Raw genomic sequence first — 17,157 nt, forward strand, 5'->3', positions numbered from 1 at the left:
TGCGTCACGCAGGACGACTTAAAAACCAATGATAACAGTTTAAAATAAGTTTGCATAATTAAAAGTGTTTCAAGCAATGCATGATCCTAAACCGCGCGCCCGCCTCGGCTACCTGAGAATAACATACTAAAAGTGTCAACACAAGGTTGGTGAGTTCACAGTTTATATAAAATAAAGCGTTTAGCGTTTGCGTTCAGCGTTTTGCGTTACAGCGTTTTGCGATACAGCGTTTTGCGTTACCAGATAGTGTTATGTCAATTATATATCTATAGGTAGCTAGCCTATAAAACAAGTATCACTAAGTGTTCGACACCGAAGCTGACTGTTTATCATTTGCCTTGCCACCAGGTCATCCAGACCATGGTATGTGTTTAGCCAAGATTACACCCACTCGACCTCCAGTCGAGTTTAGCGTTGGGTGGGGTTTGTCAAACCCAGTAGTACTACTCAACAGTGACTCGCTATTATCCAAATATTAACCGGTTCGATGTTATGAAGGACTTTAATTATTGCGTTTGCCACTTAGTCTTTACAAGTGATATATAATCTATATTAACAAAACCTTAAATGCGTGTATCGGAGTATGTTATCTCCCCCAAGTGAAAAGCGTTTAAAAACAGTTTAAAAGGGGAAAGTGAAACTCACTGTTTGCGAAGTATTCCCAAAATAATTCACCAAGATGCGCGTCACAGAAAAACTCTCTCTAGCGTTCTAAAACAACAAAGAGGTTTTTCTAAGTGTCGGAATATTATCCAGTCTCTAGACCCGGCTCATAATACCTATGCACGTAACATATTTCGTGTTTCGTTTGTGAATCGTGTGTGACTTTAACAAGTGTATTTGTGATACGTTACATGTGTAAGCAATTATTTACGTGTCACGTATTCATAAAGTACATCACTAGCAATTACTCCCTGTAAGGGCAATTTGGTCAACACATAACAATTAACTAGCAACTATTCCCCACGAGGGCAATTTGGTCAAATCATTACAATCAATTTGCTATTATTCCCCGCAAGGGCAATTTGGTCAAAACACGACAATTAACTTGCAATCATTCCCCTCAAGGGCAATTTAATCAAAACACGATAATAAATTAGCAAGTATCATGTTTCATGCATTTTCACAAAACTCAGCAGCTAGTTTCACCGAGACAGAAATTCTACTTGAAAGATTGTACTATTCCACCTATCATAGCATCTCAATTAATTTACCAAAAATCATCACAGAAGCATATATGTCTTAGGTTTCCAGAACATACTTTATTATATTTTTATTCCACATAGTTTTCTCACAATCATCAAATCATTACAACAAACTCATAACAATCAAATTCATGCGCAACAGAATGTTATTTGCAATTCCCGTTAAACGAAAAATCCAATAAATGCAAGACCACTTGGGTTAGGTTCCTAACTCAATGAGTCAACTTCCAGAAGTGGAACCAACCCAATTGGTCTCGTAGTTCATGAGATATAACATTTACAAAACAACCTAACAGCAGGTCTAACAGCTCAGCTTTACACAACGTTTTTGTAAAATCATAAAAGTTAACAATTCCACGTCCAAAAATTGCAAATTTATATTCTTTTGAAACTAGACTTAACCTAGTTTACTTAATATCAATAATCTCAACCAATTTTCACATTTACACTTCGTTACAGTCACTTAAACATCAATAACACAATCTGTCCAGAAACTGTTTGCATCCAAACTCAACATATTAACTATCTATGGACCATCATGCATTCATATAACACTCTAGACTCCATAATCACTATCCATGCACATCAATTACACATTACATACATGATTAGGGTTTTTGTTTGAACTCAAATCAAAGACACAAGCAATTAACCTGTAACAATATCATTCTAGTTATCATATCATCATCAATACATCATCAAATCAAACAAAATCATATGAACACACTAACATATAAAAATCGGCATCTAGGGTTTGTAATTAACCCATTAAAAGTCAAGATTAAGTATAAAGGATGCATAGGATAGTTGATTATAACTTCCTAGCACCTTAATCTTGAATCAAAAGCTTGAAATTTGTTGTATGTATGTGTGTGTATGTCGACGGCAGCCAAGGAGCCAGGGGGGGGGGGGGGCTGATCGGTTTGTGTAGGGAGAGAAATAACAAGTTAGGGTTTATTATTATTATTATTATTATTATTATTTATAATAATACTATGTTACACTTTGGCCCCTCCACTTCTAAGTATTACTTATCTAGCTTAAACTAACTTGTTTACATCTTGAGTTAGTGTTTATAACGATGTTATCACATAACACATAAGTCTAACACATAATTATCACATAATTACTGTTTTGACGTTTTTCGTTTATTCACCAATCGTTTGTGTCAACTCGTTTGCGTTTCGGTGCAATTTCCGAAAGACTACACATGTAGTAAGTGTTAAGCGTCATTTAAACCCTAGTTTAAATGTAATGAAGTGTGCGTTATAGATTCAATGATCTTAAGTTTGAATTGACGGAGTTGAGTTAACGGAGTTAACCTGAAATTGACGATTGTCACATCATTCCCATGTTAAAGAATTTTCGTCCCGAAAATTTGAGTCAAGTCGTGATGAGTGTCTGAAAAAGTAAGAAAAATTTTCAGTTTGTCATATCATCCCCTAGTAGAAAGAAATTTCGTCCCGAAATTTAATTCATACCTCCGGTGATTTCTGACGGTTTGCCGGGTTTCGCGGTTTTCTGTGTTTGGTCAGCCCTTCAAAAAGGTGAGGATACTTTTTCATCATTTGATCCTCGCGTTCCCACGTGAACTCCGGTCCACGTCTCGAGTTCCAACGAACCTTAACGATTGGAATTTTGCTGTGCTTGAGCGTTTTGGTTTCCCAATCCAAAACCTCGACTGGTTCTTCAATGAAACGTAACTGTTCATCAACTTGCAGTTCCTCCAAAGGGACTACTTGGGTTTCATCGGATAAGCATTTCTTCAAATTGGATACGTGGAATACATTGTGTACGCCACTGAGTTCCGTTGGTAGGTCCAGTCGGTACGCCACCGGACCAATGCGCTCAGTTATCCGGTAAGGACCAACATATCGTGGGTTGAGTTTGTTTCGCTTACCAAAGCGAACCACACCTTTCCAAGGTGAGACTTTAAGTAACACTTGGTCATTTACTTGAAATTCGAGAGGCTTTCGGCGCTTGTCGACGTAACTCTTTTGGCGATCTCGTGCTGCTGCCATGCGATTTCGGATTTGAACAATCTTTTCCGAAGTTTCGAGTACCAGTTCCGGACCAGTGATTTGGCTGTCACCCACCTCTGCCCAGCAGAGTGGTGATCGACACTTCCGTCCGTACAGCGCTTCAAACGGCGCTGCTTTAATACTTGCGTGGTAGCTGTTATTATACGAAAACTCTACCAAAGGTAAGTGAGGTTCCCAACTTTTTCGGAAATCCAACACGCATGCACGCAACATATCCTCCAGGGTCTGAATAGTTCGTTCACTTTGCCCATCCGTCTGAGGATGGTATGCTGTGCTCATATCAAGACGGGTGCCTAGTGCGCTTTGCAGCGACTTCCAAAAGTGCGAAGTGAAACGAGAATCTCGATCAGAAATGATTGAGACAGGCACTCCGTGTCTAGACACCACTTCTTTCATGTAAACACGAGTCAGTCTTTCCATTTTGTCCGATGCCTTAATCGCTAAGAAGTGTGCAGACTTAGTCAATCGGTCAACGATCACCCAGATGGTATCGCATCCCGTCGGTGTTTTGGGTAATCCCGTGATAAAATCCATTGAAATGTGTTCCCATTTCCACATTGGAAGTTCCGGTTGTTGCAGTAGACCAGATGATTTCTGGTATTCTATTTTGACTCTGGCACAAGTCAAGCATTTGCTCACGTAGGTGGCAATGTCGGCTTTCATGTTCGGCCACCAGTAAAGTGCCTTTAAGTCATGGTACATTTTATCTGAGCCAGGGTGGATAGAATATCGGGACTTGTGAGCTTCGTCCATCACCAGAGTTCTCAACTCTCCGTACCGTGGAACCCAAATCCGGTTCTCAAAATATCGGACCCCGTCCGATCTGGTTTCAAGTTGCTTGTTCATGCCCCGCATGAGTTCCGATGGAAGATTATCATCTTTCAAAGCTTCGTGTTGCGCCTCGCGAATCTGGTCAGGTAAGTTTGCATGAATCGTGAGTTGCAATGCTCGCACTCGTCTGGGTTTATCTGTTTCTTTTCTGCTGAGGGCGCCGGCCACTAAATTGGCTTTGCCAGGGTGGTACTTGATGGCACAATCATAATCCTTGAGCAGCTCGACCCAACGACGCTGTCGCATGTTCAGCTCCTTCTGATCGTAGATATGTTGGAGACTCTTGTGGTTGGTGTAAATGGTAAACTTGGTACCGTACAAGTAATGCCTCCATATCTTAAGGGCAAACACCACAGCTCCGAGTTCCAAATCATGGGTCGTGTAGTTCTTCTCGTGAACCCGTAGTTGTCGAGAGGCATAAGCTATAACCTTCTCGAGTTGCATCAGCACACAACCAAGACCTTGTATCGATGCGTCACAGTGTACCTCAAAATTTTCCGTTCCCTCGGGGAGGGCTAGAATAGGGGCGCTACAGAGTTTGGTTTTCAACAGTTGAAAAGCGGATTCTTGCGCGTCACCCCAATTGTACTTAGTGCCTTTGTGAGTCAAAGCGGTGAGGGGTTAACCTAACATGCTAAATCCCTTAGCGAATGAGCTTAATCTATAATGAATGGACCTCATTCGCTAAACATGCCTAGCGAATGAGCCATATTACATTAAACATAAAGACTAAACTACCCTTAACTTATTCGATCAGCTGTGGACAACAAATCATACACTGACAGTCAAGCATATCATCTCAAGTTTAATTTGAAGCCTAGCCAATTCAGCTCGGAATGAAGTTCGAGTCCAGTTCGAGCTAGCCCTGGTTTGGATTATATTAGCTCGTTAACAACCTTTAACTATTGTTCACCGCCGCATCGCGCGGACACTCTACTAGTTTAATATAAAATGAGAGTTGAATATTATTTTTTGTTTAGACTGAAATTTGAAATGAATTTCGATATGGTCATATGGCTCAACCATGCTTTTATCTTTGCCGGTTCTGATCAAGACACCAATAGATACTTTTCTTTCGGAAATACTCATTACCTACTTTTGTATCACTTTCTTAAGTATTCGTTTTTTTAACTCACTTTCGGTTGATTTATTTATTTTCTTTTCGAAGTTTATATTGTGTTTATTTAGCTAGGATCAAATCAAATCGGGAATGGAGATCGTGAAAGAATCAAAAGTGAGATTGAGAATATATGTAAATTTGAACAAGACTATTTTCGTTCAAAATAACTTAACTACTATATGAGATTATTTTTAGTACGGTACGATTTAGTAACATACTAACAATATCTCAATTTAGTAACATGCTAACAATATACGTCGTAAGAGAAATCTTATAAACATGAAACGAATTTTACGTCAATTCATCATTGTGTTAATAATTTAGGATGAGCCATTTCGTGTTAAGTATCGTTACCGTACTGAACCACCACAAATATTGGTACCGATACTGGCATTTGTTTCCTATATTTTATTTGGTTTATATTTTCAATTATTTTCGATAGTATCAGTCTAACCAATTATAACTTTTAAATTAACTCATTTAAATAATATTTAATAAATATAAATAATTATCAAAAACTATATGACTAGTATGTATACTTATTTGGCGCTTCAAATCCGAATCAATAACACTGTCATAGCAACAACCTCAAACACTGGGTAAAACCGTCTCCCGACGCATATGCCAAGCAAGACCGATTATGAGGTAGGGCCGGGTGGTCAACCGACCCCGGCCGGACACCCAGAGAGGCCCAAAAATTTTTTCTTCTAAATTTTATACTTTTTTAACTAAAAAATATGTATTTTTAATGTTTAAACCTAATTACTTAACTAACAATAATCCCGTAAATCCTTTTATATATAACACAAACCGAACTACACCTGGATAATGGGTAAGCGAGCAACAAGCTGCGCCGCTATCCCCTTTTGAATCGCAAAGCCTATTCTACTAAATATAAATCCTTGGTTTATATTTAAAAACCAAACTTTTTTTTTTATCTCTTGCCTAAAAAGATTTACGATTCTTGGAGACTAACCTGTGGGCTTGAACTGTCAGCCTATATAATGTTGTGTATTAAGAATTAATACCTTCTATATTATTTTACAAGTTCTGACCTCAAAGATTATTTATATTTCTGTTATAATTTATGATTTATAAGGCCAGATTGTGTTTGGCAAACCAAAATGATGAAACGAACGTACAAACACTACAACATTGGGTGCAATAGTCTTCACAAAGTTATATATAAGTGTAGTATTATTAGAAGAAACATTGTATAAACTTGGATGCACATAGTATGAGTGATGCATACTTTAGATAAAATCGTCATATTATAAGGGGGTGTTTGGAAATTGGGATTGCTTATTTTATACAACTTATGACTTATTAATTTTTGAGAAATTTAACAGGTGTTAGGGAATGTGTAGGGATGTAAACGAACCGAATGAACACGAACAATGTCTTGTTCATGTTCGTTTATTAAGGGAATGATGTGTTCACGAACAAAAAATAAATTCGACATGGCATAGAGATTGAGACCGATGTATTCATCATTGTGAATATTGAAAGCCTGCAAATGAATCAAATGACAACGAACACATACTTAATCAAATAAATATTTATATTCATGTTCCTGTATTTAAAAAATGAACATTTTTGTTTGTTTGTTTGTTTAAAATTTAAAAGAATATAATTGAACAAAGATATAAACTTTTAAGTAGATTAATTATCCATATATTATTTAATTATTTTTTATTATTACATAAATAAACAGACATAAACAAACGTTAATTAGTTAAATCAATGAACGGAACATGTGTTGATATTCATTCGTTTAATAAATAAACGAACATAAAGAACTTTTCGGCGAACGAATAATTTATAACTTATGTCAAAATTTATAAGCAGGTAAAATAAGGAATCCGAAACACCCGAAAAAATTTGATTACGTAACCATAAGTGGTACAATTATACACTTTCCAGCATTATATAAGCCGACCCTCCCAAACCCTTTCTCCTTGGGTTTGAGAAAACCATTATAATATAGAGGTTTTCTTTCATCTTCTTCAAACCACCCTCGAGCCCCACCATTAATAAACCTCTGCAACCAACAATGACGGTCTCATCTCCGACCAACCACCAGTTCGACCCAAGCGCGCCGCCGCCGTTCAAGGTGGCGGACATCCGCGCCGCCATTCCCGACCATTGTTGGATCAAGAACCCTTACCGGTCACTGAGCTATGTCCTCAGGGACATTTTGGTCATTTTGTTGTTAACCGTTGTTGCGGTTGTGTTTAAGAACTGTTCATGGGTGTGGCCGGTTTATTGGGTTGCTCAAGGGACTATGTTTTGGGCTGTCTTTGTTCTTGGTCATGATTGGTATTTATTTACTGTGCATTGTTTGTTTGTACTTTGTGGATTGATTGTTGTACTTTTTTTTTTACCATTTTAGATCTGAAATCTTGTTTTTTTGGTTATTTTTTAGTGGTCATGGAAGCTTTTCTGATAACCCTAATCTTAATAGCATTGTGGGCCATATCTTACATTCGGCCATCCTCGTACCCTACCACGGGTGGTAAGTTTGTAAAATTACCTATTTACCCTTTTGGTGGTTTTTTTACCCGACTAAAATTTTAAGGCCCTCGGTAATGGGACGATAAAATGTCCATTTTGGGGCAATAAATCTTTAGCACACCGCCCCCAGGACGACAAAGGGGCTGGGGGGGCTAATAATTTGTCGCCCTAGTTCACTTTTTTTTGTGTGTGGTATATGCATATATATTGGGCTACAACATAATTACAGTTTTACGTCAAACTGAATAATTTTTTTTTATTTGCTTGTTTGTTTATGTATAATTTATTTGTTTTTTTTTTGGAAAATAGGAGGATTAGTCATAGAACTCATCATCAAAACCATGGTCATGTCGAAAATGATGAATCATGGGTGCCGGTAATATTTTTATTAGTTTTTACTAGTAACATAAATATCTAGATTTTGTTAATATTATTTTCTGCATAAATGTTATTTAATATGATTTATTATTTATTTATATAATGTATCTATTCAGTTATCGGAAAAGACATACACGGCATTAGATGCTCCGACAAAACTGCTCAGATTCAAAGTGCCTCTACCTTTATTCGCATACCCATTATACTTGGTAATATATATTGATTCATCATGTTGCATTGATGACTTGTACTGTACAATTTATCAATGCGTACTAGCTCGACTCGTTTTGTCTAACAATATTTGTATGAAATGAAACAGTGGAAAAGGAGCCCTGGAAAATCAGGGTCACATTTTAACCCGTATAGTGACATGTTCGCCCCGAATGAAAGACGTTATATTGTGACATCGACGTTGTGTTGGACTCTTATGGTTGCGAATCTAATCTATTTATCAACTGTTATTGGTCCAACCCTACTGTTCAAGATCTATATAGTTCCTTATTTGGTAAATATTGTTTTGTTTTCGTTTTAAGGGTATTTTTATCGTACTTTTGACTAATTTGTGTTTTTATATGTAGATTTTTGTAATGTGGTTGGATTTCGTTACTTATTTACATCACCACGGGCACGAGCAAAAGCTTCCTTGGTACCGTGGCAAGGTAAAGATCAACTTAGTCAATATTTTTTATAATAATAATAATAATAACTAAGATGTCAATCTATTCAATTTAAGAGTATCTAAAGCTTTTCAACTTGTTTATAGTACAAGTGTTGAAATTGTCACGTCTAGCAAACTATATTGCCTGTTATATGTTATAAGTTAGGAATTAACGGTTTTTGTTTTTAATTATTTCGAATAGGAATGGAGTTATTTGAGGGGAGGGTTGACTACTGTTGACCGGGATTACGGAATCTTCAACAACATTCATCATGACATTGGCACTCATGTCATCCATCATCTTTTCCCACAAATCCCACATTATCACTTAGTCGAAGCGGTATATATCTATCTATAATCTATCTTGTCTAAGTTTTATGTTTTTAACTCGTGATCGTCTTCCTTTCTTGTCTTTTTTAATTTATTACGTGTTATGTAGACAAATGCTGCAAAGTCGGTGCTTGGGAAATATTACCGAGAGCCTAAAAAGTCCGGTCCAATACCTCTTCACTTGATAGATAACTTGGTTAGAAGCATCAAACAAGACCATTACGTTAGTGATGCCGGTGACATCGTTTATTACCAAACCGATTATCGAATGGTTGGGAAGAAGGTCGAGTGATTGATCATACCTAGTTTGAAGATTTCCTTATTGGAGAGAAGTCTTGAAAGAAAATAAAACTTACATTAGTGTTATTTATCGTTGGTAATGGATTATGGAAGTTATGTTATATGATTTTAATTGGTGAAAGGATCATATTTATTAAACTTCGTTTTCTTTTGATTTTAGTGCTAGTAATTGTCTAAACCTAATAAATAATTTTAATAGCATCCGTACTGATTTTTATGTTGTATTCCTGGTTTTCCCGGCAACACCACCACGGTAGAAAAACTATTTTGAGTCATGTTTTAAACTGAGACCATAAATATTTCAATCTTTAACTATCAGCACATGTCATTATAACAAAAGGCTAATTACAAAAGTTCTTTATAGATTTAGTTATCGATCTTTAAAGTAATTTTGACTTGAATATTTAATTAAATGTTATGCTTCAAGTTGTGTATAAGTAGGTACCCAAAGTACAATTAAACAACTTACATATATAGAATCTCTTATCAATACTATACTTCATGGTGATAAGCCAATTATTCTACTCATATATGAAAAAACAGTTCATATTTATATCATAAGTTTTTAATATTCTGATATATAAAAGAGAAAAACAGGTGTCGACCAAGTGATGTTCTTGTGACAACACAAGCTGTCGACGTATCAATAGTGACAACCAACGACCTTCAAGTAATCAGACACAATGTGACTATTTTTTCTTCACTTATTAAATGCTTGTTGTACCAACAATTTCTTAGCATTAGTCACTAATATTTAACTTTATCAAAAGATTACACATAAAAATGTCTTTCTTGCGAGACGATAATACCATATAGAATAATTATGGTACAAATAGTGTACCATATAATGTAACTTGCATGATTGGTAACCGTATTTGATTGGTGAAGGTTGGCGGTGGCCAATCGGCTGATGCAATGTGACATTTACTAAATTCTGTTCTAATAAGCTATGGTTACATAACCTACAACTCTCTCTGGTGTCATGTTAACATGATCTACGGCTATAACGTCATGAGCAACGACAGCGATGACAAAAATCGAGAGGTGTGAAAATAAATAAAATAAAATTTTTCTTAACCCACTGAGAATATTATATGTATTAAGAAAGCGATGATAAACTTTAAAATTTTATTCCGCTTTTATATGCCCGTTAATCTTGAATCTGCACCAAATATTTAAGATTTAAAAAGTCAACTTCATTTAGATTCTTAACCAAAGCAATTCGACCGTTTATCTGATCCACAATCATCGTACCCCTCTTAAACTCGTGATTCAGCTTTGATATACCTTCCTTCAATTCCTAATGTTTCCCACCTATTAAAGTTCTTCTATCTTTATCCCAAACTTTTATTCCTAATAATTTGTCTATGAATCTAATAACGTCAAGAATGCCTAATACCACTTCTAGTCACATATTAAAAAAAGTACACATCACCGGACCAAAATCTTCCATCTTTTGTTAAAGAATAACATGCCTCGTTGGAATTAACTAGATCAAGTAATATGAACAACACCGATAATTTCGTGGTAACGCACTACGATTCCTTCAATATTGTTAAAAGCTAACAAAATACATTACCTTAACATCTCTATTTATACTAACCTTAACTAATTATTTTTCTCGGTTTAACCATTTAGCCCTTCTACTTGTTAACAATTAGGATTAACCCTTCATTTCGATGGTCCAAAACAACCTATCGAAACCGCAACCTCTAACTAAGGAACCAAATAAAGAACCCTTTAGGCCATTGTTTGTAGAGGGGCTTCGAAGCCTCTCTCCACAACACCCCACTACGGTTTATCACCCCTTTGTTGCCCTATTATATATGTATGTATGTATGTATGTATGTGAGAGAGAAAGATGCAGGCCCCACACTCCCCCATATCGCCCATTCTTCACAATACCCCCACACAAGGGCGAAGCTTCATAAGGCCCGGGGTGGCCCCGCCCCCCTGTTTTTTTGCGCATTAGTGTAAATTTAAACATTTTCGGTCGAAAATTTTTATACGTAGTATAAGTTTAGCCTTTTTCGGCCGAAAATTTGAGGGCCCCCCCTCGTTTGTGAAATTTTGTGTACATTTTGAGCTCGGTCCGCCCGGTGCCTCAGTCAAACCTTCGCCACTGCCCCCACAACACCCCACTGTGGTGTATCCCACTTACTCATAGAACGCCGATTTGAGTCCTTGCGCTCAAGAACCTCTATGTTATTTACTTCGTATAGGACACCAGTTCAAGTCCTTGCACTCATGGTTTATTTCTTTCAAAAAAATTTAAATAAAAGTATAAAACTAATATATACGTGTGTGACCGTCCATGGGACATATGAACATAGTAAATTAGTAATGATCGAATATTACAAATATACAATCACCTCAACACTATGTAACACAAAAAAGTTTGTATGCTTCAGTATCTTCACTAATGAAGAATGTATACGAGTACAAAGAGAGACATAAACATAAACAAAAGTATAACACAAAATCCTAATTGATAAAACCTAATGTACACTAAATTATTAAAGTTTAATACATGAGATATATTTAAAGCAACTTGCACATGACAATGGTTCGCAAACAGTCACAAACTTTAGAATGGACACGAATCAAACCACCCCAACTGAGAAGACACCAACTAAACTGTCGTGACCCTCGTTTCGGCATCTTTAGAAACTATTTACTTACATAAACATAAGAGTATAAAATCAAAAATTAATAATATTAAAGACTTGATTGGCCATGAGTGTCACAAATGTTTGGATGAAAAGATATGAAAATGATTCGAATATATTTTGTAGCGTGAAGAAGCGTGTATCGACTTACTTATATACGATCAACGTTCCTCGGGTACAAGTGTGCTATATCACCGATGGTTTTCCGAGATACGAGTTCTTCTACCTACAAAACGAACAGCACCGTGAGCTTACCCCTCAGAAAGGGACAGAGGGGTCCTCTTTGGGGTAACCCTCCGGTGTGAGAATCAGATATTGTAGGAGAAGATAATAAGGATGTGAAAATGAGTAAAGGACTTAGAATATATTTTCTTGCCTGCCTCCCACTGTTGAGGTGGTGTGGTATTTATAGTATTAGGGTTTCCAATGATTGGGCTCAGACCCAATTAGGGCCTTTTTGGCCTCCTCCTATTGCTTCGCGCCACGTGTACTTAGGACACCTGGTGCTTTTTCATTAATTATTCTCTGACCAAGGTATTTCACCTGGCCCATGTGCCATCACGTGGTGGCACATGGGCTTTGCTGAGTTGTCCACCCTTCATTGGCAGCTGTCAACATCAGCACATTCTTTATTCCTTAAAAGATACCTTCTGGAAGGTTGCCTGATGAGTACAATCATGGTTGTCCTTATCCTGATTTGGATTAGACTATTGTCTCATTTGTTGTGTGTCGCTTACGCGCGGCCTTTATGCGCCTATCCCGGGGATGCGCAAGGTCTTCTCTTTATCCTCACACTAAATGTGTGTGTTGTGTGCATATGTGATATGCGCCACGCGCAGATGTTTCATGCGCTTGCGCATAGGTTTTGGCTTTGTGGGTTGACCCGCCCCGCTTGCGCTTGCGCATATGTGATATGCGCCACGCGCAGATGTTTCCTGATTTCAAGCCTCTTGTCTATATCTTGTGGGTTGACCCGCCCCGCTCGATGTTAAGGCGGGGTGCATACCCCTTCAAGCCCTCCCAGTCTAATGTGTGTCTTGTCTCGCGCGAGCGAGGTAAGATAGATATTAGACTTAATAGTTTGCTTTTTCAATAGGGCTTGTTTTTTCTTTTTCTTTTCTTGTACGCGCGTTGCGCGAAATTCCATCCCTTTGGTTAAAACGAATCGTCAATGCACGTGGTTGGTTGATGTTGACATGCATCAGAGATAGAGACGTTATGTGTCAGACCTTTCGTGTGCTCGAGGTGCTACAGTGGCCTTTCACGTCTCCTCATGCAGTGTCAGGAACACGTGTCGCGCTTAGTGGGTCGGGCTGAGGGGTTTAAGGATGGTTATGAATATGGCATGCTAAAGAAGAATCCATCCGACTACCCTTATCAGCTTGACGCTGTCTGCGCTGACATGGCTGAGGTGGGGGAGAAGTACTTGAATACTCCAATTCTCATCCTTGAGCAGGTATTTTAACCTTAATGAGTTTACTTGACTTATTTTCATAATCTTTTGTACTTATACTGTTCCTTGTGACTTGCAGATAGCCGCGCTTGCTGACCAGCCCGATCTTGGCGCTTTAAAGAAATTACTTGATGAATGTGAAGGGATTGGTGGCAATGATGATGGCGCGGGCAACGCTACCTCTGCCAGCGGCTCTGGCGTGGCCAAAGGACCTACTCCTGACGCTATCATGACAGAAGACGACTATATTCAAGACGATCAGCTTGATTATGGTAAGTTTGGAGATGACGAGGAGCGGGCTGCGCCAGATGCTGAGAGAGGAAATAATGATGAGGAAGATGAAGAGGCTGATATTAACATAGAGACTTGAAAAGTCCTTCTTGTTTTTTTTTTTGTGTGTTTGTAGTTTTTACCTCATCATTTGTAAATTTGTAAACTTCTATGTTTCGGAATGAAATTTTGTTTTTCCCTTATTCGCATCTTGCGCATTCCCAATTCATCTCTTTATATTGCATGTGTGTGCTTGTTGAATATAAGGTATGCTTACACATTGAAACTTGAACAAGGTTGTAAGGAAATTATTTTTACTTAATCCTTAACAGTTGTCATATTTCAAGTTTGTTTTTTTTTTTGCGATATTCTGAATATGCTGACACGTGCCTTGGCATTTCATTATTCCTCTTTTGCGCGACGTTATCGTGCATTTATTATAGGGAATTATGAATGAGTTTTTTAGCCTTTACGTGTCAGTATGTGTTACTCTGCTTATATCCATTATAATCCCATGCGCGGCCCCCGACCTGAGACCTTAACGACTATGCTTTGGCATGTGCTTTGCCTTAGTTGTGCTTAGGTATTTTTATGGTCCAGCTGCGCAATACGTAGGATGGATGCTATGAGTAATTTGAGCTAAGGCTCATATTATTGGGCTAAGGCCCTGACGTTTTAGAGTTAAAACTCGTTAACGCGTCTGAGCTTAAAGCTCGCGCATGTATGTTTTACTTCGTTTTATTTTTAGTTTGATGTCAATACAATGTTGTCATATTGCTCAAAATTAATAAAGGGAAGTGTGAAACATGTATGCAAAAGGTAATAGAACGCATATAGAGCGTATCATTATTCATAATGGCTTAAAAAGCCTTGATTACAAACTTGACAACTTTTACATGAAACATTTTCTAAGTTGTGCTGCATTCCATGTGCGCTGGATCTTCTTTCCATTTAAATCTTTTAAAGCGTATGCGCCTTTTCCCAATTCTTCCGAGACTTGATAAGGTCCCTCCCAGTTGGGAAACATCTTTCCCGGGGGTATTGCGCGACTAGCTTCATTGTTCCGAAGGACAAAATCATTCTTCTTGAAGTGGCATTCTTTCACGCGCTGATTGTAGTATTTTTCTAGCTTTTTCTTGTATTTGGCTTCACTGATGATAGCTGCCTCTCTGCGTCCCTCAAGCAAATTGAGATCCAACCTCCTTTCTTGCTCGTTATCCGTCTTACTCATCATGAGCACTCTATAGGATGGGCATCCAATCTCTGCTGGAACCATAGCCTCCGTTCCATAGGTTAGGCTGAACGGGGACTCGCCATTGCTGGTTTTGCTTAATGTCCTGTGCGCCCACAGGACATTAGGTAACTCCTCGACCCATGCATGGACTCTCCCTCCAGCCTTTTCTTCAGCCCATTCAGCAAGCTTTGGTTCGCGCGTTCCACTTGACCATTCCCTTGAGGGTGGTATACTGAAGTGAAGACCTGATTGATGTGCAATTCCTTGAACCAACTGGATATCTTCCTGTCAGTGAATTGTTTACCATTGTCGCTCATGATTTCCATGGGCAGGCCAAAACGGCATACGATGTGGCTCCAAATAAATTGCTTCATTGCCTCGGCTGTAATTTTTGCCAGTGGCTTGGCTTCAACCCATTTTGTGAAATAGTCTACTGCCACTACCAAAAACTTAACTCGCCCTGGCGCTTGTGGTAAGGGACCCACAATATCGATTGCCCACTTGTGGAAAGGCCATGCAGAGGTCACCGGAATCAAGTTGTTCTTTGGCCGCATGGTATTTGGCGCATAGCTCTGACACGCTTTGCATTTTTGGATCTCTTTTAACGCGTCCAAGTACATGCCTGGCCAATAGTAACCTGCGTTCATTGCCTTGGCGATCACCATGCGCGGCCCAGCATGTATTCCACAGATTCCTTCGTGTATCTCTCTGATCACATAGCTTGCTTCCTCAGCGTCTAGGCATTTCATGAGTGGTCCAAGATAAGAGCGTCGATATAACGTACCATCGAGCATTTCGTAGTTCTGCGACTTGTGTCTTATCTTCCTCGCCTGTGCGCGATCGTCTGGTAACTTTCCCTCCTTCAAGAATTCCATTATTGGAGTTATCCATGATGAAGGTGTTGTATGAATTACAAGAACAGACTTCGCTCCCACTGACGGGTTGCTCATTACTTCCACCCTGACATCCTTGCCAAAATGATCGAAGCTGGTTGATGCCATCTTGCTTAGCGCGTCGGCAGACTTATTTTCACTGCGCGGAATGTGTATGATTCTGTAAAAGTCAAATTGTTCGGTGAGTTTCTTCGCCTGCTCTAGGTACAGAGGCATGGTGTTCTCCTTGGCATCATAAAGGCCATTGACTTGTGCTGCTACCAAGTATGAATCTACATGAGCCTCTAGCTTTTTAACTCCGAACTTTTGCGCGATGCGCAAACCAGCCAGCAGAGCTTCATACTCAGCTTCATTGTTGGTGCTCTTGAAATCCAACCTGATTGCGTAAGTATACTCATGATTTTCTGGATCCACCAGTTTGAGGCCTGCGCCGGACCCTTCGTTGTTTGAAGCTCCATCAGTGAATAATCTCCAAACGTTTTCTTCATTATTGGCTTGCGGAGGGTCTACTTCGCGCTGAGCCTCTTCGACTTTTCCTTCAGGGATTTCTGCGATGAAATCAGCTAAGACTTGTCCCTTGATTGCTGGACGAGGCTTATAGGTGATCGTGTGCTCCCCTAATTCCAGCGCCCATTTTGTCAGCCTTCCTGAGAGCGCGGGACGTCGCAAGACTTGCTAGATGTTGTAATCAGTCAGGACTTCAATAGGATGACCATTGAAATATCTGTGAAGCTTGCGCGACGCATGCGTTAGTGATAAAACTAACTTTCTATGATGGTGTAGCGCGTCTCAGGATCTGTCAGCACCCGACTTACATAATAAATTGGTGTTTGGATTCCCTTGCGATCCACCAATAATACTGCGCCAATGGCGCGCTCTCCTGCTGACAGGTTCAACGTTAAAGTTTCACCAGGTAGTGGAGCTGTGAGCGCAGACAGATTTATCAGACATTCTTTTATCTCACTGAAAGCTTGCTCGGCCTCAGGCGTCCACTTGAATTGGCTTTTCTTTAAGCAATTTCTCAATGTGTTAATGAATGGGGTAGATTTGCTTGCATGGTTTGCTAGGAACCTGTTAATTGATACCAATCTACCATTCAACTTTTGAACTTCCTTCATGGTGGATGGTGAGGGCATGCCGAGGATAGCCTCCACCTTCTCTGGGTTCACCTTGAAACCATCCTTGGTGACCATTACGCCAAGAAATTTCCCTTCTTCAACACCGAATGTGCATTTGCTCGGGTTAAGCTTCATGTTTACT

At 38.9% G+C, this 17,157-nt stretch overlaps 1 protein-coding gene across 1 annotated transcript; it reads left to right on the forward strand.

The window, feature by feature from the left end:
- Nucleotides 1-7,184: 7,184 nt before the first annotated feature.
- On the forward strand, nucleotides 7,185-9,516 carry LOC143631908 (acyl-lipid omega-3 desaturase (cytochrome b5), endoplasmic reticulum-like). The gene is made up of 8 exons (XM_077100538.1): nucleotides 7,185-7,517; nucleotides 7,624-7,713; nucleotides 8,022-8,088; nucleotides 8,207-8,299; nucleotides 8,410-8,595; nucleotides 8,669-8,749; nucleotides 8,951-9,088; nucleotides 9,188-9,516. Exons 1-8 carry the CDS (start codon nucleotides 7,252-7,254, stop codon nucleotides 9,368-9,370), a joined length of 1,104 nt encoding a protein of 367 aa, XP_076956653.1. The 5' UTR covers nucleotides 7,185-7,251; the 3' UTR covers nucleotides 9,371-9,516.
- Nucleotides 9,517-17,157: the final 7,641 nt, after the last annotated feature.

Source organism: Bidens hawaiensis, unplaced genomic scaffold (assembly GCF_021521415.1).
Source record: "Bidens hawaiensis isolate Kalapana, Puna unplaced genomic scaffold, B.hawaiensis_p1.1 tig00006258_1, whole genome shotgun sequence".
In the NCBI taxonomy this organism is placed as follows: Eukaryota; Viridiplantae; Streptophyta; class Magnoliopsida; order Asterales; family Asteraceae; genus Bidens; species Bidens hawaiensis.